Raw genomic sequence first — 24,953 nt, 5'->3', positions numbered from 1 at the left:
CTTCTCTTTCATGAAAGGAGAAAAGAGAATGTAATGGTAACATTTCAAACTGTCTATGTTTTAGCTGCTAAGTGAAACTGTTTAAAATAATACCAAGTCATCTTGGGATGAATTATCCTATTTGCAGATTATCCATGTTTTTTTTTCTAACATTTCATTATTTTTTTAAAATTTATTTTTAATTGGAGGATAATCGCTTTACAATGGTGTGTTGATTTCTGCTGTAAGACATGATATCTATGTTTTTATCTCTGTTCTCTCTAGCTATTTACTTCCCATATCCAAGGATTTTTGTTTTGTAATGTATCTGGCAGGTTGGAAAAAAGAGAGATTAAAACTCAAATCTGAGTCAATATTAGCACCCCTAAGAATGGAGGCAAAGAAGAGATACAGGGTTAGAAAATCTTTGATTATGTGATGGCTCCACTTACCTTGTTAAAATCACTATGCCACCTTCTCATAAGACATAGATTTAACTTTAAGATTACATCTTTATATTTCTATTATGACTACCAACATTTATTTTCCATTTGATAAAAGTGACTTGTTTTCATTACTGTTAATATCCATTCACTAATCTGTCCTAAGTTTAATTTGCACAAGTGATAGAATTTCAAAAGTTTTCTAAGAGGTGGGGAATAGCAATAGTTTTATATATTAACACTCATAATTGAGGCAGAAGATCACTTTAGCTAAAACATTATTAATCAGTAATCAGAACACTAATTCATAAATCTGTAAGTACTGCACCTTATTTTAAGATATTTGCTCTGTAGATTACAACAGAGAGAAAACATACTTTGTATCTGGCATAACAACAACTTCATTCCATTTGGCTCTTAAATATTTTCAAAAATCCATTCAAATATGAATTTAAGGAAAGCAAAGGCAATGAAAGACTCCATCAGATAGTCTCAATTTTTAATAAAAATTCTAATTCCACCTTTCCTGTCACCCTACCCCCACTTAGCTAGAAGAAATAAAATGAAGGTAATAGATATAAGATGATTTATCTTCATACTGGGGCTACTGACCCATGTTACCTTTTATGAATTACTACAATGTAATATGTGAAATTTTACCAACTGGCAGTCCTGTTGGAAAATTGCAAGCAAACAAAATAATATTTATAGATTTTTTGAAATGTCTATAAATACACACCTACATATAGAATGATGCTACGTTAATGTTAATGAAGATATAAAATTTTTATTTTCTATTTTAATCAAACCCTAGTAAAAAGGCCTACATCCCACAGACTGTAGTTTAAAGTGAATTGTAGTGCTATTTTTAACTCTGTGTAAAGTATATGCTATATCTGAAAAATCATGCTGTTAGCTCTTATTTCATAATTAGCAATATAATTATTTAAACTAGCTATGTGAAAATATTTTTAAAGTATAGAATTCATTCGTCTATGTAGGGAGTGGGAGGTCTTGATTTTCAATACTGCCATCTCAATTGTCTTCAAATAAATAACCTCAACTTTATTTCTATCACGTAGACCTAAATCAAAACAATAAAATACCTAAATCAGCTAACAAATATCAGATTTATAAAATTTAGAAAAATGATCTCACACACACTGTCTCATCACTTCATTCCCTTTGTGTTAGGCTATTAGTTTTCATTTGTCTATTTAGTAGTCTCCATTTTCTCTTCTGTGAGATGTAACTATTTACCCTTACTACTTTATGGATTTAAGAACAACGTGAATAACAATGTAAAAAACACAATGTGAAAACATTTTGAAAACAGTTAACTTACGGACAGGAAACAGTCCTTTTTGTTTAAACACTGTAGACCACCCAACAGAGACACCCACCTATAAGCATGTCATACAGAAATAAGCTCAAATATTAGTTTACTGCTGTCTGACTATTCCCACCATTAAGATGTGACTGGATGTCATTCCCTCTCCACAGAAGTTTTATTAAAGAAAACCTGCAACGACTTTTGCTGAAGAAATGAACAACTGAGTATCATCTGGAAGCTAACTGTTCTATTAAAGTTGCTAACTTATTGGGATTTCTAGATTTAAAACTCCAGTTTTAACAATGTACATGATGAAAAAGGTGTTTAAATGTAGGGCATAAGGAGATACAATTTGTTCTGATGAGAAACCACATCCAGAGGTCCAGACTAAATTTCCTTATAGCACACGTCCTCTAAGCAGCTTCTTTCCAGGAAGTTTTAAGAAAAGTCAGAATCTGTGTTCAGTCAATACAAGGCGGCTAGTTCTGCAACCCTATCCATCATTTCATCCCAGTTAAACCTGGCACTTATCGCTATTCCTTCAACAATCCTCCTGGCTTGATTTTCAGACAAGTGATCTTCAGCGCCTGTACTGGTCAAAAGTAAAATTTAACCAAGATCTCTAAGCTTAGAGCAAAGACGTGGAGGAGCCTGAGGAATAGATCAGGGCCGCAGAGTAGTCCGGCAGACAAGCTGTGGCACCATGGCTGAGAGAGGTGGTCCTGGGCAGCAGGGAACCCTTCAGAGACTGACCAGGGGCCACCACCTTCTGTGTTGCAGCCAACTAAGTCCTAATCCTAAACAGTAAGTATTTCAGTTCACATCTTACCTTCTTCCGGAGAAGGCAATGGCACCCCACTCCAGTACTCTTGCCTGGAAAGTCCCATGGACGGAGGAGCCTGATAGACTGCAGTCCATGGGGTCGTGAACAGTCGGACACGACTGAGCGACTTCACTTTCCCTTTTCACTTTCATGCATTGGAGAAGGAAATGGCAACCCACTCCAGTGTTCTTGCCTGGAGAGTCCCAGGGACGGGGGAGCCTGGTGGGCTGCTGTCTATGGGGTCGCACAGAGTCGGACACGACTGAAGCGACTTAGCAGCAGCAGCTTACCTTCTTCCTCAGACACTGAGGTTTTTAAATCAGAGATTGTTCCTAAGTGCCTTCCATCAGCTGTGCTCATCCTACACCTTGCAGGGAGTAGAAATTTAATGTTCATTGATTAAAGGGTTAATGAAAGATTTTTCCATAAAAGAGAAATGAGGGGAAAAAAAAAAGAGTTTCTGTTACCATGTAGCTATGCTAACTTGGTCAGGCAAGTTTTAAAGCCTTGACTTCCTCATCGGTAAATAAGGAATAATAATACCTATTCTCTTTGTTGTTGTGAAATCTTAAGGACATAACAGATGTAAATAGCTCATCACCCACTATATAAAAAGTTCTCAAAAAGCAATAGCTGCTATCACATCATCCTCATCATCATCATCACTATCACCATCAAGGCAAGATAATCCATGCATTGACAGTGGGAATAAGGGAATAAACTGGTATAACCTCTGTGGAGAATGATCTGCCATTATTTATGCATATTATCTATATTTTCTATATTATACAGTACATATAACAATTAACCTAGCAAATCTACTTCTAGAAATCTACCTTACACAAGTGAAATCACATACTTAACATGGATTCACTGTTCCACTGTTTATAAACATATATATATAACTTTTTTTTAATTAAAAAAAATTTTTTTGGCTATGCCATATGGCATGTGGGATTTTAGTTTCCCAATCAGGGATCAAATGCATGTGCCTCTGCAGTGAACGCTCAGAGTCTTAACTACTGGACTACCAGGCAAGTCCTAGCATTACTTCTAATAGTGAAACACTAAATGAAACACGTGTGTGTGCTAAGTCGCTTCAGTCCTGTACGACTCTTTGCGACTCTATGGACTGGAGCCTGCCAGGCTCCTCTGTCCATGGGATTCTCCAGGCAAGGATACTGGAGTGGTTTGCCATTCCCTTCTCCAGAGGATCTTTCTGACCCAGGGATTGAACCTGCATCTCTTTACATCTCCTGCATTGGCAGGCAGGTTCTTTACCACTAGTGCCACCTGGGAAGCCCTCTGGTATTTCATAGAGCTTCCTATCCTCTGTGAAATACTTTTTAATGAACAATCACAGCCAGGACAGCCATGTATGTAATGTCCATCAACAGGTTACTGATTAAATTTATTATGGTTCACTCTTATAGTGTTGCCAAGAAAAAAGAAAGAAAAGAATGAGGGAACTCTTTTGTAGACTGATACAGAAGCCAACATATTTTAAGTAATAAGATAAAAAGGCAAAAGAGGGCAATATGTTACTTTTTGTTATTAAAAAGAAAAAATAGTATTTTCTATGTATAAAATGTTTCTGGAAGGATATATAAGAAACTGGTAACATTGGTTGTCTCTAATAGGGGACTTGGATGGATGGCTAGGGGCAGGGATTGGAGGGTATATTTTCAGTTTATTAATTTTTAGAATTTTACATCTTTTTATTTTTCAAATATTTTTTAAAAGGCAATAAAAATAAGTGCCATAAGAAAGGATTTTCCCTCAATAGAATCTTTTAAACATAAGACAGAATAAAAGCATTAAAAATGCATATACACCAATGAGAGAAAAAATGAGAGGTTTTTGGAGATAAACATTTATGTTTCCTTCCCATGCATAATTCAAGAGGAAAAGAGGAATAGAGTGGAAAAGAGGCAGATGATAGAAGGTGAGGCAAGTTGACAGGTGGGTAGTAGAAAGAATAGGATGGAGCCCCCATAGCTCCTAGCCAACATTGTTCAAACATTGCTAGCTACCCTATATGCTGGGCTTGACTCTGCCAAATTCACAAGTCATTTAAAAGAGACAGAAGGTGGAAAGGCTGCAGAAGACAAAAAGAGGTATGACATTTTCTCAGTCTGTTCTTATAGTGAGAAGAAAACCTTACCTCAATTTTTTTCAATACATCCGCAGGATTTGTGAGTGAAGGGCCTTTGCCTGTATCCGTTGCCTTTTTGGATCTGGGGCCTGCTAAAGTAAAACCACTGGTAACACATTTTTGTATAACAGCAATTGTGTATTAAATGTCTTTGCCTTTTAATATGCCATCTAGCAGGGTGGTATGCCACACGGTACACATAATTTGCAGGCTGAATTAACTTAAAGAATGAACAAAATACATCAGCACACACTAGCAATTTTCCATGATAAGGAGCAAACGATAATCACTTAATAGGATATTTTCTAAGTCTGCAACTGTTACCGAAACCGCAAGCCCATGTGCCTCATGCACAGTGAAGCCCATCAATACTCAACACCAGAGTCTGGAACAGAGAAAGGTTTATACAGATTCGTACAAGGAGATGGGTGGCTCATGCCCTAGGAACCCCAGAGTTACTGAAAGCTTTCGGCAAGTCCCTTTAAAAGCAAAAGGTGAGGGATGGCTGTGGTTAGTAGTTGCAGACTTCTTAAGGCGGGTCATGATCAGGTAATGATGTTCCTGAAAATCTCTATCAGATGAATGTTATTCGCTGTCCTGACAAGAAAGGGCAAAGTCCCAAGGCACAACGTTCACCCTCCAAGGTCCCAGTCCCGGCTAAGAGGAGGCAAATCTCAGGTGGTGGCTCCTTCAGGGCCAGGTGCCCACATTCTGCCCAGCTGTCATCCCTGAGGGAGTCAGGCGCCCAACTCAACTGGCCTTCCATCTCCTCAGGGCCCCCCAAAGGGGGGACCAGGTCTCACGGACTGTGACCCAGACAGACGGCCTCTGCCATCAGACTGCAGAGACAGGTATGGGGAAAGGTTCACCGAAGGCCTGAACCACGGCTAGTGGAGGGCTTTCGTGAGGGCTCTGGAGCCCAGCAGGACATAGTCCTCAGTCTGTTCCCTGGGCCCTGCTGCTCACCCGCTGGCCCAAGACTGGGTCAGCTGAAGGGCCTCCAGGAGAAGGCCTAAATCTGCCTCTGACCTCTCTCTCCACATGATGACCCCCACACCACCAATCCTTGACTCAATCTCTTCCCCAGTGGTCCCTCATTGACAGCTGGCTGCTTGGGGGCAGGGCCCACTGAGGCAACGAGCAGTAGCTGAGCAAAACCTGTTGCTTGGTAGCAGCGTGCAGCGTCATGACACACAGCAATAGCTGCATGCTGAAGGCTATGTTCATCTTGGTCTGTTATACAACCAGATATTTTACTAAAAATTTGAACTGGCAATTTATGACATCAGGGCCAAAACTGCAACAATGGTAGAAGCAGAATATATTTAGAAGAGGTGGCAAGAATATATAGAAGAACTACACAAAAAAGATCTTCATGACCCGGATAACCATGATGGTGTGATCACTCACCTAGAGCCAGACATCCGAGATTGTGATGTCAAGTGGGCCTTAGGAAGCTTCACTATGAATAAAGCTAGTGGAGGTGATGGAATTTCAGTTGAGCTATTTCAGATCCTAAAAGATGATGCTGTGAAAGTGCTGCACTCAGTATGCCAGCAAATTTGGAAAGCTCAGCAGTGGCCACAGGCTGGAAAAGGTCAGTTTTCATTCTAATCCCAAAGAAGGGCAATGCCAAAGAATGTTCAAACTACTGCACAGTTGCACTCATTTCACATGCTAGCAAGGTAATGCTCAAAGTTCTCCAAAGTAGGTTTCAACAGAAGAACTTCCAGACATACAAGCTGGATTTAGAAAAGGCAGAAGAACCAAAGATCAAATTTCCAATATCCACTGGATCACAGAAAAACCAATAGAATTCCAGAAAAACCTGTGCTTCTGCCTCATTGTCTACACTAAAGACTTTGACTATGTGGATCACAACAAACTGTGCAAAATTCTTAAAGAGATGGGAATACCAGACCACCTGACCTGCCTCCTGAGCAATCTGTATGAAGGCCAAGAAGCAACAGTTACAACCAGACTTGGAACAACGGACTGTTTCAAAATTGGGAAAGGAGCACGTCAAGGCTGTATATTGTCACCTGACTTATTTAACTTGTATGCACAGTGAAAGTGAAAGTGAAAGTTGCTCAGTCGTGTTCGACTTTGTGACCTCATGGGCTGTAGTCCATGGAATTCTCCAGGCCAGAATACTGGAGTGGGTAGCCTTTCCCTTCTCCAGGGGATCTTCCCAACCCAGGGATCGAACCCAGGCCTCCCACATTGCAGGAGGATTCTTTACCAGCTGAGACACAAGGGAAGTCCTTACATCATGAGAAATGCCGGGCTGGATGAAGCACAAGTTGGAATCAGGACTGTGGGGAGAAATATCAATAACCTCTGATATGCAGATGACACCACCCTTATGGCACAAAGTGAAGAAAAACTAAAGAGCCTCTTAATGAAGGTGAAAGAGGAGAGTGAAAAAGCTGGATTAAAACTCAACATTCAAAAAAAGGAGATCATGGCATCCAGTCCCATCACTTCATGGCAAACAGATGGGGAAACAATGGAAACAATGACAGACTTTATTTACTTGGGCTCCAAAATCACTGCGGAAAGTGACTGCAGTCACGAAATTAAGACACTTGCTCCTCTGAAGAGAAGTTATGACAAACCTAGACAGCGCATTGAAAAAAGAGACATTACTTTGCAGACAAAGGTCCATATAGTCAAAGCTATGGTTTTTTCCAGCAGTCATGTATGGATGTGAGAGGTGGACCATAAAAAAGGCTGAGCTGAAGAATTGATGCTTTTGAACTGTGGTGTTGGCAAAGACTCTTGAGAGTCCCTTGGACTGCAAGGAGATTCAACCAGTCCATCCTAAAGGAGATCAGTCCTGGGTGTTCATTGGAAGGACTGATGCTGAAGCTGAAACTCCAGTACTTTGGCCACCTGATGCAAAGAGCCAACTCACTGAAAAAAACCCTGATGCTGGGAAAGATTGAAGGCAAGAGGAGAAGGGTGATACAGAGGATGAGATGGTTGGATGGCATCACCAACACAACGGACATGAGTGAGCAAACTCAGGGAGATGGTGAAGGACAGGCAAGCCTGGCGTGCTGCAGTCCATGGAGTCGCAAAGAGTTGGACATGACTGAGCGACTGAAAAACAACAAAATCAAGTACACTTCAATTAAAAAACAAACAAGTGCAGAATAAACACATTTGCCAGTGGTTGAAGAGATGAGAAAGAGGTTATATTAAGGGCAACATAGCCTTATCTTTGAAATGAAGAATAAAATATATAAATGGAACATACCAATCACATGAATCTGAAAACTCAAAGCAATAATAAATAATATGTTTTAATGGCTTTGTGTATGTGTTAGTCACTCAGTCGTGTCCAACTCTTTGTGACCCCATGGACTGTGGCCTGCCAGGCTCCTCTGACCATGGAATTCTCCAGGTAAGAATACTGGAGTGGGTTGCCATTCCCTTCTCCATCTTCCCGACTGAGGGACAGAACCCAGGTCACCTGCATTGCAGGTAGGTGCTTTACTGTCTGAGCTACTAGGGAAGCCCTTTAATAGCTTTGGGATACATAATTTTTAAGCTATAAAAAAATATTGCATTTTGAGGGTATTGTGAAACTGCAGGGTATAGAGAATTGTTTCACATATAGATCTTGCTAGTCAGTTACCAAAATTGACATGTTACAAAAATCATGATGTTATGTTACAAAATTGATAATGTTACAAAACTGTCCCACTGTGATCACAAAGTATTATCATCCTTTCCCAAAATCAAGCTAAATACTTAGAAATTACTTGGTAACAGGAAAACATGGCTCAAAAAGATGTAATTTTGTTAAGGATTAACATTTAACCTACAGAAGAAGAGATTTTTAGATTGTGGTGCATGACCCATAACTGATAGAATTTACAATTTATTGTTTTATACCAAATTGCCCCTTGGGGAATCTCTTAAGTTAGAAACTCCTGAACATATATATTAGTGAGGTTTTGCTCAAACAAAAGCTAGATTTAATGATGGGTAACTTTCTCTGCCTCCCTTGAGGGCAAAAACTGTTTAATATGAATTGTAGCACATAAAATATCATATCATATATATGAACAAGCTCTCAACATATATTATTGATGCCAGAAAATACTAACTAGGAATGTAACTTACATCAAGAAGTCTTCTTGTCTAAGGAAATTTTGTCAAATTATTTAAATTTCATAACACATAAATCTGCTAAATGGATATTATAGAACACGGTCAGGTAAATAAACTTATAAAAATTATTAATCTCTTAGCCAAGAAAGTCACAGCTGCATATTCAAGTCCATTCAGCAATTTTTGCTACATTCCATTCTTGTTTTATGTAATGCCAATTCTTTTATTTATAATTGGAAAAGAAGTGTAAAATTACTAAAATCTGTTAAAAGACTGTTTCAACACCAAAACATTTACATTTAAAAAAAAATCTTTGGCCAAATACATGCATATATTTGAATTTTTTTATTTCTTTCAACACAACACCTGCCAGTAGCTGGACCTTCAAGAAACAAACTCTTTCTGTCTTTGGATCTTTAGGTGTTATCTACTTTCTTGTAAATCAAGGGAGACCATTTTTAACAAAAGAGAGTATATAAGCTTACCAGGAACAAAACACAAAAAGTGTATAATATGCACCAAAAATATGAGAGCAGAATGGAAAAGGAAAGTTTTGCTGCTGTTTCGCTTTTCAACAAATGAAAAGCCTGACACGCTGGAAGCTTTTACTAATCTTTAATGTGTCCATGGGCTTCTAAGGATGAGCAGCTGTGGGATGTATTTGAACATGAATTCCTCCAAATCAGATATATTCTTTTCAGCCCTTTAAAGTCTGCTAAAAATTCGTGATCCACTAGGTCATGACTGGTATCATTCGTGGGGCTGAGTGTGCTTAGGCGTGTCCAACTCTTTGCCCCCATGGATGTAGCCCGCCAGGCTCCTCTGTCCGTGGGATTTTCTAGGCAAGAATACTGGAAAGGGTTGCCACTTCCTTCTCCAGGGGACCTTCCCAACCCAGGGATCAAATCTGTGTCTCCTGTGTCACCTGCATTGCAGGTAGATTCTTTACCGTTGAGCTGCTGAGTAAGCCCATTGATGCAAATATTTTTTATTGTGAAAATAATATATTTGCCCAATAAAAGCCAAGGGTATAAAAGAGGGCAGGAAAACTATATCTCAATATATAATATTCTATTCTCAATCAAGCTAAATGTTGTAGCTATGAAATGAAACAAAATGAAAATACTTCTGTTTAAAATACATATGTCAAAATTTTCCAAGTTGTATGTTTTAAACATGTGCATTTTATTATATGTCAACTATACCTCAATATAGCTGTTGGGGGAAAGAGATCTCTTTCAAAAGACAAAAGGAGAAGGAATACTTCCTAACTTATTCTATAAGGTCAGAATTACCCTAGTACCAAAATCAGATACATGTTACAAGAAAGAAAACTCTCATGAATAAAGATAGAAAACTCAACAAAATATTCTTAAATCCAATCCAACAATATATAGAAAGAATTATACATCATATCCAAGTGGGATTTATCCCAGAGATGTAAGGCTTGTCCAAAATCAATTAATGTAATTCATCATATTAACAAGCTAAAGAAGAAAAATCACATGATCATATTAATAGATGCAGAAAAACATATGTAAAAAACCAAACAGCCATTCATGATAAAAACTCTTAGAAATTAGGAACAGAGGAGAAAATTTTCAACTTGGTAAAGAATATCTACAAAAACACCCTATAGTTACATTATGCTTAGTGATGAAAACTAGACATCATTAGTAATAAAAAAAAAATTGACACTCTCCCACTAAGATCAGGAAGAAGGCAAAAAAGTTCCCTCCTCATTGCTGCTTGTCAACATTGTACCTGAAGTCCTAGCTAATACATTAAGATAGGAAGAGGATATAAAATATATACAGACTGGGAAGGAAGAAATAAAACTTTCTTTGTTCATAGACAATATGTAGAAAATTTGAACAAATGGGCTAAAAAACTCTGGGACTAATAAGCAATTATAGCAGGATTACAGCATACAAGGTTAATACATAAAATTCAATAGATTTCCTATATATGAACAATGAGCTAGTGGAATTTGAAACGAAAAACATAGTGTTATTTACACTAGTACGTCCCAAAATGAAGTACTTAGGTATAAGTCTAACAAAATATATATATACATGACTTGTATGAGGAAAACTCTAAAACTCTGAATAATGATATCAGAGAAGTAAGCAAATGGAGACATATTCCATATTCATTGGTAGGAAGAGCTAATATCTTCAAGATGTCTCTTCTTCTCAATTACATCTATAAGTTCAATACAACCTCAATCAAAATCCTAGTAAGTTATTCTACAGATATCAGCAAACAGACTCTACTATATATATGGAAGGCAAAAGACTGAGAATAGCCAACACAATACTGAAGAAAAAGAACAAAGTTAGATGATGGTACTACCTGATTTTAAAAACATACTATAAAGTTATTGTAATCAAGACTATGGTTCAAGTGAAATAAATACATCGATCAATGAAACAGAATAGAGAGCCCAGAAAGAGACCCACATAAATACAGAAAAATGCAACTGGACTTCCATGTGTAAAAAAATTAAATTTACACAGACTTTACACCCTTCACAAAAATTAACTCACAATGGATCAGTTCTAAATGTAAAACATAAAATTATGAAACTCTTAAAAGATAGCATAAGAGAAAATTTAGGTGACCTTCAGCTTGGTGATGACTTTAGGGATGCAAAACCAAAGGCATGATCCATGAAAAAAAGAACAGATAACCTGGACTACATTAAAACTCAAAACTTCTGTGGAAAAGACTGTCAAGAGAGTAAGAATACAAGCTACGGAATGGGAGAAAATGTTTGCAAAAGATATATTTGAAAAAGGACTGTGTGAAATAGAAACAAATATATATTGGTCTCAGCATCTGGTTCCTGGCATAGAACTGCTAAAACCCTTAAAACTTCCTAAGTGATAACAGTATTTTGTTGTTGTTGTTCTAACAAGAATCTACATCCCTTGGAATTTAGTGAAAAATAGGAGTGTCTTTTGGAGTTTCCCTGATGGCTCAGCAGGTAAAAGAATCCACCTGCCAATGCAGGAGACATGGGTTCGATCCCTGGGTTGGGAAGATCCCCTGGAGAAGTGCATGGCGACCCATTCTAGTAACCTTGCCGGGAAAACCCCATGGACAGAGGAGCCACCCATGGGGTCGCAGAGTCAGACACAACTGAAGCGACTGCGCACAGGAGTCTCTTTTGTTCTAAGGAGGTGACTCTCGGTGGGCGGCCGGGTGCTTCAGGATGGGGCCGGCTACTTCAGGATGGGGCCGGCTACCAGACACATCAAGCCATGACCAGAACCCCTGGAAAAGGGGAAAGGGGCTGGAGACTGAGTTAACGACTGGTCAGGCCTATGTGATGAAGCCTCCATAAAAATCCCCAAAGTATGCGGTTCCAAGAGTTTCTGGATTGGTGAACACATTTGTGAACTGGAAGGTGACACATCCCAATTCCACAGACATGCATGGGTGACCTTCCAGACTTGACCTTATGCCTCTTTTCACTTGACTGTGCATCCATCTGGGTCTTTATCATAACCTTTATTATAGTAAACTGGTAAATATAAGTAAATATATCACCACGTTCTGTGAGCTGTGCAGGTAAATCAAATCCCACCAGGGAGGGTCACGGGAACCTCCAACTGGTAGCCAATGCAGACAGAAGTTGTGGGAAACTCGGGGACATACTATACTTGTGACTGTATCTACAGTGGGGAGCAGTCTCCTGGGACTGAGCCCGTAGTGGGATCAGTGCTAACTCCAATTAGTGTCAGAACTGAATTAAATGATAAGACACGTAGTTGGTGTTGCAGAGAATTTTTTGATATGTAGGAAAAAATAACTCCATCTATCTAGTGTCAGAAGTGCTGTAAAGGTGGCATTGGTATGAGAGGAAAGGAGAAACACACAGCGGGAATGTTTTTCCTACAGATTAGTATCCAAAATACAGAAAGAACTCTTAAAACTCAACAAGAAAAACACATTAACAAAGCCGGTTTCCTCAGCATCACTCCTATAACCTCATCACAGCAAGTTCGCACTCTCATTCAATCTGGAGTTCAACTACATCTCTTCAACAAACCCTTCCCTGACCTCCCAGTGAAGACAGTGTGCTATGCTGAATGTCTCTACTCCATCTGACTGTAAGCTCTTTGAAGGTGAGGATTACTCCTCCTTTGCTCACTGGCTTATCCCTCTTAGCACAGGGCCCGGCAATAGTAGATGCTCAACAGCTTTTTATTTGGTGGAATTATGAAAGAACAACACAACAAAAACTTTCACTTCGGCATTTTATGTACACCATAAAGTTCTATTCTACCAGTTCCCAAAAGTTACCAGTTCCAAATGCTGTAGTTAAAAACCTAAAATACAGCCAGTATAATCATTTAAAAAATTTCAAATATACAAATGAGAATACCTACATAATTGAAAAGTCTTTCCTAGCACATCAAAATTCCTAATTAAGGGAAAAACAAACAAAACAAAAAAATTATCAGCAAAAAGCACTAACAAAATAATCAAAATATCAAAAAGACTTTCGGAAAAAGCATTTAGAACATTGAGTGTAACTTTATATTGACAGTTTCATATAGATAGAAGGTAAGCAATAACCTTTTCCTATCTGGATTATTATTACATTAGTTAATGTACCTTTTCTGCATTTTTTCCTTGGCATCAACTCTCTAGGGAGTCTTCTCCAATCTGTGTGTACAAAAGCAGAAATAAAAATGGCTGTTTCCTCTGGGAATTCCTGGCACTAGGTATATTTAAAGAACATGACGGTGGCAATGGAAATAAAATTTAATATCTGTATAGATGTAGCTGGGGATTAAACTATAAGAGTGATATATTTTCTCCTCCAAATAAAAAAATTCATTAAAATACCTTTGAAATGAAATTCCTATAATATTCTTTTAAGTTACATAATTTTATATAATTAATTTCAAGTACAGGAATTTTCATAATGAAAAATGTAGAAAAATATTTATGGGCATGAGAAGTTATTCATGATACACTGTTAAACTAAAGAAGTTTCTAAAACAATACATATATAATTCCATTTAAAGAATAAACCTAACATGTAAATGCTTCAACAGATGTATATTTGTGCAGAGAAAGCACTAGGTTGGAAACAAAATATTACAGGAATTCCTTGTGTTGGGATTATAGCTATTTTCCTTAAATGTAATTTATTATTCAATTACTCTGTATGTTGTACATGTTCTGTAGTTGACATGTATTTCTAACATAATGAAAAAATTTTTTTCAAAGTTAAAATATGTGACCATAATCCTAATATATGCAAAACTAAACAATTTAATAATTATAGGAAAACTTTAAAAATAGAAATAGCTATGGAAAAGTAAATTCCTTCCATTTAATGATTTTGCCTGCATTAGCTAAATAATTCCTCTAATTTGTCAATTGTTTTTCTTTTTCAAGCTTAGAAACAATCAGAAAACTGAAACAACATGAAAATAGATTTAAAAAATGCTGCCTGCTAATAAAAAACTCAGTACTGTTTGTAGAAGATACTTATATCTCAAGCTATTTTTCCTGAATTAATAAATTTTGCTTTAAATATTAGGTTGGTATAAAAGTAATTGCAGGTTCAGACCGTGAATTTTAAATCATTATAACTAGGCTTAAACACATCTTTATTAATCAAAATAGGAACCATTACAATCAACACATTTTTGCCAATGAGAAATAAATTTGTTTAATCCTATAGCATAAAAATTCGTGCTTCAGAATTTGAGCAATTCTCGGAAATCATTTTCTGCCTCCAGCTGCTTATGCAAGCATTTTCCCTGCAAAAACTTGTCAAAGTGCTTGATGACATGGTAGTCAGTGAGAGGTCAGGTGCATATGGCAGATGATGCAAAATTTTCTAGCCCAATCATTCAATTTTTGAAGCACTGGTTGCACGACGTGCGGTTGGGCACTGTTAGGCAGAAGAATTGGACCCTTTCTATTGACCAATGCTGGCTGCAGGCACTGCAGTTTTCAGGGCATCATTGATTTGCTGAGCTTACTTCTCAGATCTAATGGTTTCACCAGGATTCAGAAAGCTGGAGTGGGTCTGACAGTGGGCATCAGACCAGCAAACAGTGACCATGACCTTTTCTTGGTGCAAGTTTGGTTTTGGGAAGTACTTTGGAGCTTCTTCTCAGTCTGACCACTGCACTGGTCATTGCTAGTTGACATAAAATCCACACTTCGTTGCACGTCACTATCCTATGGAGAAATGGTTCACTGTCGTATAGCATAACATCAAAATGACAGTTTTTTAAATTTTCGGTCAGTTCATGAGGCACTCACTTATCAAGTCTTTCACCTTTCCAATTCACTTCAAATGCTGAAAGACCACAGAAAGGCTGATGTCGAGTTCTTTGGCAACTTCTTGTGTAGATATAAGAGGATCAGCTTTGATGATGGCTCTCAGCTGGTCACTACACTCCTCATCTTCAAGTCTCTCATCTCCTTTGAAAAACTTTTCGAACCATCACTGCCCTGTAGGTTCATGCGCAGTTCCTGGGCCAAAGGTGTTGCTGATGTTGACAGTTGTCTCCACTGCTTTACGACCCATTTTGAACTCAAATAAAAAATTACTTGAATTTGCTTTCTGTCTAACATAATTTCCCTACTCTAAAATAAATATAAAATAAACAGCAAGTAATCTGTCTTTAGCCAAAAAAGAGACACATAAAGCAAGAAGTGAGCATTAAAATGTAAGTACAACATAACCACATTTTTTAAGAATGTATTCCAATATCAAACAGCAAAGTTCAACAAAGCAAAAAAACCACAATTACTTTTGCACCAACCTAATATGTTTGTTTTTATAAATGATCCATAGGTGATCATGACAAAGTACTAACAAAGAATCATTTAGAGACAAATATTTATGTAGTAGAAGAAATGAGACACCTAAGAAGAGTGTTTCCAGAGGGACACAACATTATCAACAATTAGCTTTGAAAAGAGATGCTGTAACTCAGGAAAGCAACCAATGCTGTAAATGCAACTTAAGCTTCTGCATACAGGCAGTTTCTGTAACACACCATGTCAAAGGGAAGTGAGTTGAAATGAGGAAACCTGGGTTTTACTAGTATATTCCAAGTTGCCTTGACAGGTCACTGCGTTTCTATAGCAACTGTTAATTTTCTATAAAATGAAATATAGATGATATAGATATAGATGATATCTCTGCAGCCCCTTACCCTTGCTTCTACCAAAGGCAACTTTATGAATGTTGGAAAAAAAGAAATACTCTCTTAGGTATGGTTCTGTTGAAAAGGCACATTAACAACTAAAAACAGTCTATGCCTGCTGGAAAGAAAGGAAGATACACAAGCTTGGCTGAAAATATTCTTAAAACTAGACTTGTTTCCTCCTCAAAAGCTATAAAAGCACTCAGGAACACAGAAGTGAGCACTATTAGATTAAAGATGAAAACTGTGATGGTATCCAATGAAAATGGGAAATCCAGTGAGTTTGGCCGGCCCTATTAAAAAAAAAAGTATACTAAGAAAATATACAACATCACTTCAACTATTCCTTGTTACAAATAAAAATCTTTTCATCTTAGTTTTCAAAAGATATATGTTGTTAATTAATTACAGGAAAAGAGCCAGACTCTATTTTCCTATAGTCAAAATAGAAAACAGTCCTAAAAAGACATGGGGTAGGGAGATAGCCTTTGAAGATTATTTTAACATTTTCAGTTTTATGGTTACCTGGTATCCACTCTTCTTTGTACACCTTCATATATCTTTTACTATATCTTTCAATATCTAGAAAAAGAAAAGATAGAAAAAAAGAATTTTAAAATAATTGAAAAAACCAGGTAACATCATTTATTTCCAAAACAGGGAGTTTCCTACATTTGTACACAATGTGTTCCTGGACACATACTGAACAGGGTAATACATGTCTAGGAAGGTGGCAGGAAGCACCTGAGAATAAATGGCTGGGGGTGAGTAGAGACCTAAACCCTAATTAAAGTTCTCAGTATCGGATAATCTGAATCATTTCTGAGAATGTTCACAAAAGCCCAAAGGCAAGTCAGGAAGCCACTTACACAAAAAGTCGGGGGGGGGGGGAGGGCTATGTATCTTTTTTCTTCTTGTGACACTGGCCTCTAGCACCCAAGTTTTGAATCTTGTGTAACTGGGAGGTATTAAGTACCTAAGTGAGGATGGAGGGCTGTTTGCTTACCTCTAATAAAGTAAGCAAATACTTAATATACACATCCAGCTAGTCTTCTCAGGGAGACACTTTTCACAACCCATTGGGGAAGACAGTGGGGAAAAGGATAGGAGAAGGCGAGGTTGGAGATTCAACCAGTCCATCCTAAAGGAAATCAACCCTGAATATTCACTGGAAGGACTGATGCTGAAGCTGAAGTTCCAATACTCTGGCCACCTGATGCAAACAGCCAACTCACTGGAAAAGACCCTGATGCTGGGAAAGACTGAGGGCAGGAGGAGACAGAGGATGAGATGGTTGGATGGCATCACAATGAGCTACCACTTTATACCCAGTTGGATGGCTGGAACCAATAATAAGTGTTAACAAGGCTGTGGAGAAACGGGAACCCTCATACATGGTGATATAAAATGGTGCAACCACTTAGGAAAATAGTTGGCAGTTCCTCAAAATGTAAAATAAAAACTTGCCATGTGACCCTAGATATACAACAAAAGTGACATGGTACACAAAAACACATACGTGAATGTTTATAGTAGCATTATTCATGAAAATCCCACTGTAGAAGTGACCCAAATGTCCATCAACTGATGAATGAACAAAATGTGGTATATACATATAATGGAATATTATTCAACCACAAAAAGTAATGAAACACTGATACATGCTTTACTATGTATGACCCCGAGACCATTTTGCTAAATGAAAGACATCAGTCTCAAAAGAATACACATTAAGATTCCATTTATATGAAATGTCTAAAACAGACAAAGCAGATTACAGGGTGCCAAGGGCTGAGGCAGGGAGGGGACAATAGGGGTTGATTCTAAAGGGTATGGGAGTCTCTTCTTAGGATGATGAACCAATTCTATAAATTAGGTGGTACTGTTGGAACAATTTTATGAGTACACTCAAAGGGACTGAACTGTATGCTGTAAAAAGTAAATTTTATATATCTGGATTTTTATCTCAATAAGGCTTCCCTGGTGGCTGAGATGGTAAAGAATCTGCCTGCAAAGTGGGAAACCTGGGTTCAGTCCCTGGATTGGGAAGATCTCCTGGAGAAGGGAATGACAACCCACTCCAGGATATTCCTGCCTGGAGAATCCAACGGACAGAGGAGCCTGGAGGTTATGGGCTACAGTCCATGAGGTCACCAAGAGTCAGACACGACTGAGTGATTAACACTTTCTTTCACTATCTCAATAAAACTGTTATTTAAAAAGAAAGAAAAGTAATCATTGGGAATTTTAATAAGCATTAACTGAAACTTACATTCCACTATTTTTTTGGTTTTGAAGGTATATCTACCCAAAACGAGCAACATCCTTTGAATACAGCTAAAAGTGTGCATCAACTGTGCATTGTGAGTTTGTCATGTGCAAACCATAAATATAAGTATTTCATATATCCTGATTCTGGATTTCAAATAAATCTTTAATAAATTCTAACATATTACTTCTGGCTTTTCTCATACTTACACCACCCAAGTGATTCTAGATTACGAATATATTTCTATTAACATGATCTAGCTTATCATTATGTCCAATTCTTCTTGTACTTGCACCATCAAAAAGTAATGCTTTAAAAAACTTTTATGGCTCACACTTCTGTTGAAGAGAGGATGGCTCAGCCATTTTCATTATTAAATATATCATTACCAATTAATATGATCAATCCAGTAAGTTGTTTCACTTCTACATAATCTATTTCCTTTCAGTCATCTTTGTCTTTGCCTTTGCTTTCAGCAGCTGTCTAGTTAGTTACGAATATTTGGTACATAAAAACCAACAAAAAAGAAAAAAATATGGTTACATGTCATTTTAGCAAATGGAATTTTCCATGTTCCTACCACAAAATATTATGTGATGAGGTCCGTTTCAAAGATTAACTGTATGAGAACGCCATATTTCCTTTTCATTCTTTGAGAGACACTGTTTACTTATTGATTCATAAGTTTGAGAAAACTCATCTAGGATACTGTCATCTGAAGACTCAGTGTGAGACTTTCCTCATACCATCAATTCCACCAGTGAGAGGGTAACAGGCAGGAAGGCCAGGGGTCTCCAAATGGAGGAAATAGGCTGCAAGTGTCAGAGATTTTTGTCTCTTTTAAGCAGCAGGAGGAAACAAACTAGGGATATTTTTTTCCTTCTCTATACAAATTTAAAAGAAGGTTTCTCTTAAAATACTGTGTTGCCATGATACCTGGTTTCACCTGAAACTAACTATTCTCAAATCTTGAGTTAACCAATACATTTTTCTTATGGAAATGCTTGCCTTAAGCTATGTTAATGTACTATGCACTTACCCCAGACCCTGTCTTCAAGTCGGTTCTGCCTAATGGCTCAGAACCTACTTGTCAAACAATTATGTTATACTCAGACACTGTTCCCTTAATCTATGTAAACAAAACTATTTGTATGGTAATCTTCCCTTCTACAAGATTCAAGTCAATCCTTTTATGGCCTGGGATGAATCATCTGGTGCCAAGATTATCCCAAAATGCATCTTATGGATGAGGGGCCTGGTGCCATTCTGAGTTTTAAGACATTCCTTTCTTTTCATTAACAGACTGTTAGTGACTATGTGACATCCAGCTGAAGACTAGCGGGGGGGTACTCTTTCTGCCCCCTTCTGATGCCTATGTCAGAAGTTTTCTCTATCTCCTTTATACTTTAATAAAACTTTATTACATAGCTTTTATTACATAAAAGCTCTGAGCGATCTAGCCTCGTCTCTAGCCCCGGATTGAACTCGTCTCTTCCGGAGGCCAAGAATCACAGCGTCTTACTGTTCAGCAACAACCTTTCACCAGCATTATTAGAATTCAAGGGGCTCCTTTCTATCTCTTTGCATTCCTCTTCTGATTTGTCTAGTAACTGAAACATCCTTCTCTGCCAATTTTCTTCTCTGCAGTTATGGGTAGAAAATGAAAATTTCTGAATTCTAAATTGTATTCTATGAAAGCTAAACAAAACCAAAACAACTATACAGACAGGAGTCTCTCCAGAATTATTCTATATCGTCTTAAAAATTAATGTTATACTTTAGCCAACACAATAAGAAAATTAAAGGATGATGTAACAGTGATGATTTGTTTCAGTATTGCATGATGCTTCTATGAAATTTCATCACTCTTCCATTTTTTATATTTTAGTCTTTTGGAGCATAGTAGAGGCTAACTGATGAAAAATGATGAAATAATATCTATGATGATGAAGCAGATAAATGTTTCAAGATGCAAGAAAAGTAAGATCACTGAAATTCCAAAATGTACTTTAGATTTACAAATGGGTCCAATGGGCCAATACAGGTAATGCTAAGACAAAATAACTTTTCTTCTCTTTTAAAGCAGGTTCTCTTTGTTCCTTGGAAGATCTCTATGAAAAAATAAGTTATGAATATCAATCATCACACATAGTAAGAAATGCTCCAAAAAAGAAACTAAAAAATTAAATGAGGTCTCGTGGGCCATGACCATATAGTGAGAGTTAATAAACCAAACAAACTCCATTCATTTAATAAGAGACCTTGTGGTCATAATGTAGGTAGAGGCACGATTTCCATTAAGTTTTGAAGTTCTGAAAATGGCTTACAGAACCATCACCACTGTCACTCCTGTTTCTAGCTCAGAGGACCCCAGTGGCTCAGGAACCTGAGCTGGGAACCACTGGACCAGATGTTCTCTATGACCTAAAACTCATTAAAATAATAATATTCATTGATTTTTTTTTTCTCTTTATTACAAAAATAATGCATTTCACTGTAGAGAAAACACCAATCACTTCTATAATTCTACCTCAGAACACTATAAATAACCATGGAACACCTAACAACATGAAAAATGTTTATTCTGGGCCCTTGGTTCTTTGTGAAAAATCTCAATGCCCCTGAGCCACCAGGCACTTGATTATCGGCAAGAGATTTCCTACCCCATCTGCTCAAGTCTCTAGAGATTTAGTTCTTTACACTGTGAGTCCATAAGTCGCTCTGTCCTAAAGCACACAGGAAGTCAGTGATGAGGAAAGGGTAGTGAAGACACGGTGATGGAACAATCCCTACCATATGGCTTCCTATGACAGTTGTGCACTTCTGTTCAGTCCGGTCAATTCTTTCCCACTCACGGTGTGTATCCATACACACTATTAGTATGTGTATATACACATGCATACTGTGTATCTACAGTATATATTATACTAACCTGTATCCACATATACATGTACATGTTGCTGTTGTTTAGTCACTAAGTCATGTCCAGCTCTTTTGCAACCCATGGACTCTCGTCCACCAGATCCTCTGTCCTTGGGATTTGCCAGGCAAATATACTGGAAAGGCTGCCACTTCCTTCTCCAGGAGATCTTCCCAACCCAGGGACGGAACCCAGGTCTTCTTCATTGGCAGGTGGATTCTTTACCACTGAGCCACCAGGAAAGACCATATATGTATATACTGCATTAACCACAGTTGGTGTTTTTTTTTTTTTTTTTTTAATAAAACATTACATCAGGAAAGAGAGGTAAACATGAGTATATTTGAAGAGAATATACTTGGATCAATTTGGAAAATTCTATGCAAGAGTTTTCTTCTGAAACAGCAGCAAATGATTCCTTATATTTTTAAATACTTCATTAAGCAGTTATAAAAGGTAAAGAGCCTTTTGACCCATGTATAAGACAGCTACTCCCAGAAATCAGAAACAAAATTATGTTCCTGGTCTAAATGACCAGGAACATACCGTGAAGACACGGTATGATGTACTTTTAAATTAGATATGTACTTTACTAACAGTTACATTTGGTTAAGTATGTATGTCCCATAGTCTAGAGACTAATTTTAAAAAGGCTAAAGTATACCCTACACTATAATTTTTTTCAATAAAAATGGATATTTATTAGTTTACTTAATCTTACTTATTTAAATCTTTAAAATGAGCTTTAATTTCATTTTTAAACTCAGATAAAAGCATGTGACATAATCATGAAAGTAAAAAAAATTTAGCACTTCTGAGGTAAAATGTCAAATAATTTATTATATAACTTCAAGCAGCTTTCTTTTGAAAAATTAAATAAACCTGTCTAAAATGCTTCTTACAATTATAAGCACATGTGGTATTACTATATAAGACTTCCTTTTTGATTCTTATCCAATTCTAAGTCTTTTAGAAAGAGGGAAAGGGTATGCATTTTTAATACTAATGGAATGAGATGACACTATAGGAATTTCTCATGTTTTAATGATGTTGTTTTGAGAACTCAAGGATGATATCGATCTAATTTCAACATTCAAGGGCAGAAACTGAAAATCAATATAGTTCTACTGTGCTAAATAACTACTCAGGAATGTGTTCCCTTTGTCTGAACCACTTCACTTTCAGTCTGAGACTGTCAAGCCTTCTTCAACCACAATTTCTCCTCTCTCCTTGGCATAATGAATGAATACACCTTTTACATTTTATATTTGATATAAATGGTGAGCCAAAATATAGTCAAGGCTTTCAAAAAGTTTAACCAAAATACTAAATAAACAGAGATTTTTTTGTTATTATTTTGCTTATTTTGTGTATTTGACCATAACAGAAGAGTTGGTAATAATTATACAGTTTCTTCACAGACTCAAGTAAATCATAAGTTGTCAGCGAGGTAAGTCCCTGAGTAGTATGTTACAGGTGTTCCCCATGTTTCAAAGATTTATGTATAAGGATAAAAATCACAGCATTATACACATGAGCAAAAAAACTAAAAACAATCTTAAATCTAACAGCAGGGAAATAGTTACAATGAATAATGTTATAGCCACACAATGGACTACCATGCAGTCATCAAAAATCATATAGTCTAAGAATAAGTGAATAAAACAGGTAACTAATAAGGACCTACTGTATAGCATAGGGAACTTTACTCAGTATTCTGTAATGAATGTCTAAAAAACAGTGGATATAAGTCTAACTGATTCACTTTGCTGTATAGCAGAACCTAATACAACACTGTATACCAACTATACTCCAATACAGATTAATTAAAAAAAAAAGAATATGTGCCAATGCTAATACTGTGCTATTGAGTAAACAAGGAAGATACAAAGTAACATGAATCCAATTTTGTAAAAGGATATACACATAGAAGAAAAATTTGGAATATATAATATCAGTAGTAGTTCTCTAGACATAAGGAATAAAGGTGATTTTTTTTTTTTTTGCCACACTGCACAGCATGTGGGATCTTAGTTCCCTGACCAGGGGTCAAACCCACGCCTCCTGCATTGGACTGCATTGGAAGCACTGAGCCTTAACCACTGGACCACCAGGGAAGTTCCAGTGGTTTTCACTTTCTTCATATTTCTGTTTTCATAAATTTCACTGAACATATAACACTTTTATTTTGAAAGGTAATCTTAATTTCTGACTAAATCAAATCAATTAGCATTAAAGATCATATATCTTATGGTGAAACACTATTTTATCTGTAGACAGTGAATCACATAATCGGAGTCCAATACGCACCTTGTTTTTCTTCAGGTGTTTCTACAAAATAAGGCATTCTTTTCACAGTTTCTCTTAACTCTTGTTTCAAGGCAAGCACATAATCTTCACTCTCTCCTGTTTTTAGTGGCACTGGCTTGTAGTCTGTATCCTGTTTACATTAAGAGGCAATTTTTTTTCAAAATAAATGAAACATTTTAATATCCCTTTTGTCTATGTTCTGAAAAAATGTCAGTTTTATTGAAAAACCACATTTTATAGGCATTAAGTTCTACCACCAACTTAAAATATTTTGAGCTTTTTTATCAATTAAACCTTTCCACCCATCTCCTATTTTGCTCTTACTTTACACGTAGAAAAGATACTTACTTTTCCTACTTGCCTAATTTTTCTACTGATCACACCAACAGTCATTTGCTATATAGTCTGATGACTGTGATTCTGTATTTTAAAAATCAAAGCACCCAGATAAAAGCAGCTGCTTTAGTCTCCTATTATGGTGGTTTCCTGTTAGCCATGGTGGTATTAGTAGGAGCAGTAGCATTAAAAAAAAGTAGCAGCAGCTACTATTTAACAAGTGGTTACTACAACCTGGATGTACTCAATATTAAGAAGCCATGAATTCATCTAAAGTATCAATAATTCCCCTTTTATAGTGAGGAAGCTGAGACGTGAATAATCTGTAAGTCTACATAACACAAAAGCAGCAAAGCAGAAATTTGAACCTATTATCTTCAATTGTTAAGAATTACATGTATACACACATATGTATTATGAATGCATATATTTTATAATACAACAGGAGATATCATGATGAACTAGTCAAACTTTCTGCCTGTGTGGAACTTATATTCTAGGGGAGAAAAATAAGTAAACAAATGAGGTAATACACAATTTCGGATAGTGATAAGAGACAGGACTAGAGCCAGGAAGAGGAAAGAGTGACCGACAGAGTCCAGGAGATTGCAAATGGCTGGTCTATCCAGTAAGCATGCATGATCTCTTGGGTGAGTTATCTTTGAGCAGAAATCTGGACAAGAATATGAAGCCATCCATACAAAGAAATGGGGAGACCAACGGCTCTAGCAGGGAAACTAACAGGGGAAAATGCCTAAGGGAAAAAGGAGACCACCACAGCTAAGGAATGAAGACAGTGGTGGGAAAACAGTCAGAGAGACAGAAGAAAGCCAGATCAGACAGAACCTTTTAGCCAGGAATAAATTTTATTCCCTGTAGAAAACAATAGTATGTACTAATATTCCCAAGCTTTAGAAATAATCTCACACAAGAAGAAGAGCTTGTTTTAAAAGGAAATCAATATAAAGTGACACTATGTCTATACCTGAGATATTTACCTTTGTTTTTAGGCTGCACTGAATATCAGAAAGGCAAAATATCAAGAGTAAAAAAGTAGACACTCCCTATGTGAG

The 24,953-nt window shown here is 37.0% G+C and overlaps 1 protein-coding gene across 6 annotated transcripts in view; it reads right to left on the bottom strand.

Moving 5' to 3' along the window:
- Window positions 1-24,953, bottom strand: part of POLR3G (RNA polymerase III subunit G) — a 46,121-nt gene that overhangs the window by 5,573 nt on the left and 15,595 nt on the right. For 3 of the 6 annotated variants that reach the window (XM_070465808.1, XM_070465807.1, XM_020913168.2), the window contains 4 exons: window positions 23,545-23,674; window positions 16,571-16,627; window positions 13,482-13,532; window positions 4,743-4,825 (listed from right to left, as the gene is read on the bottom strand). In XM_070465808.1, coding sequence (XP_070321909.1) covers window positions 4,743-4,825; window positions 13,482-13,532; window positions 16,571-16,627; window positions 23,545-23,674 — 321 coding nt within the window. The remainder of the gene's footprint in view (window positions 1-4,742; window positions 4,826-13,481; window positions 13,533-16,570; window positions 16,628-23,544; window positions 23,675-24,953) is intronic. The other 3 variants (XM_070465809.1, XM_070465810.1, XM_070465811.1) reach the window with 3 other exon arrangements.

Source organism: Odocoileus virginianus, chromosome 3 (genome assembly GCF_023699985.2).
Source record: "Odocoileus virginianus isolate 20LAN1187 ecotype Illinois chromosome 3, Ovbor_1.2, whole genome shotgun sequence".
Classification (NCBI taxonomy): domain Eukaryota; kingdom Metazoa; phylum Chordata; class Mammalia; order Artiodactyla; family Cervidae; genus Odocoileus; species Odocoileus virginianus.
The sequence above is the reverse complement of the archived record's forward strand: the minus strand, read 5'-3'. Positions and strand labels throughout refer to the sequence as shown.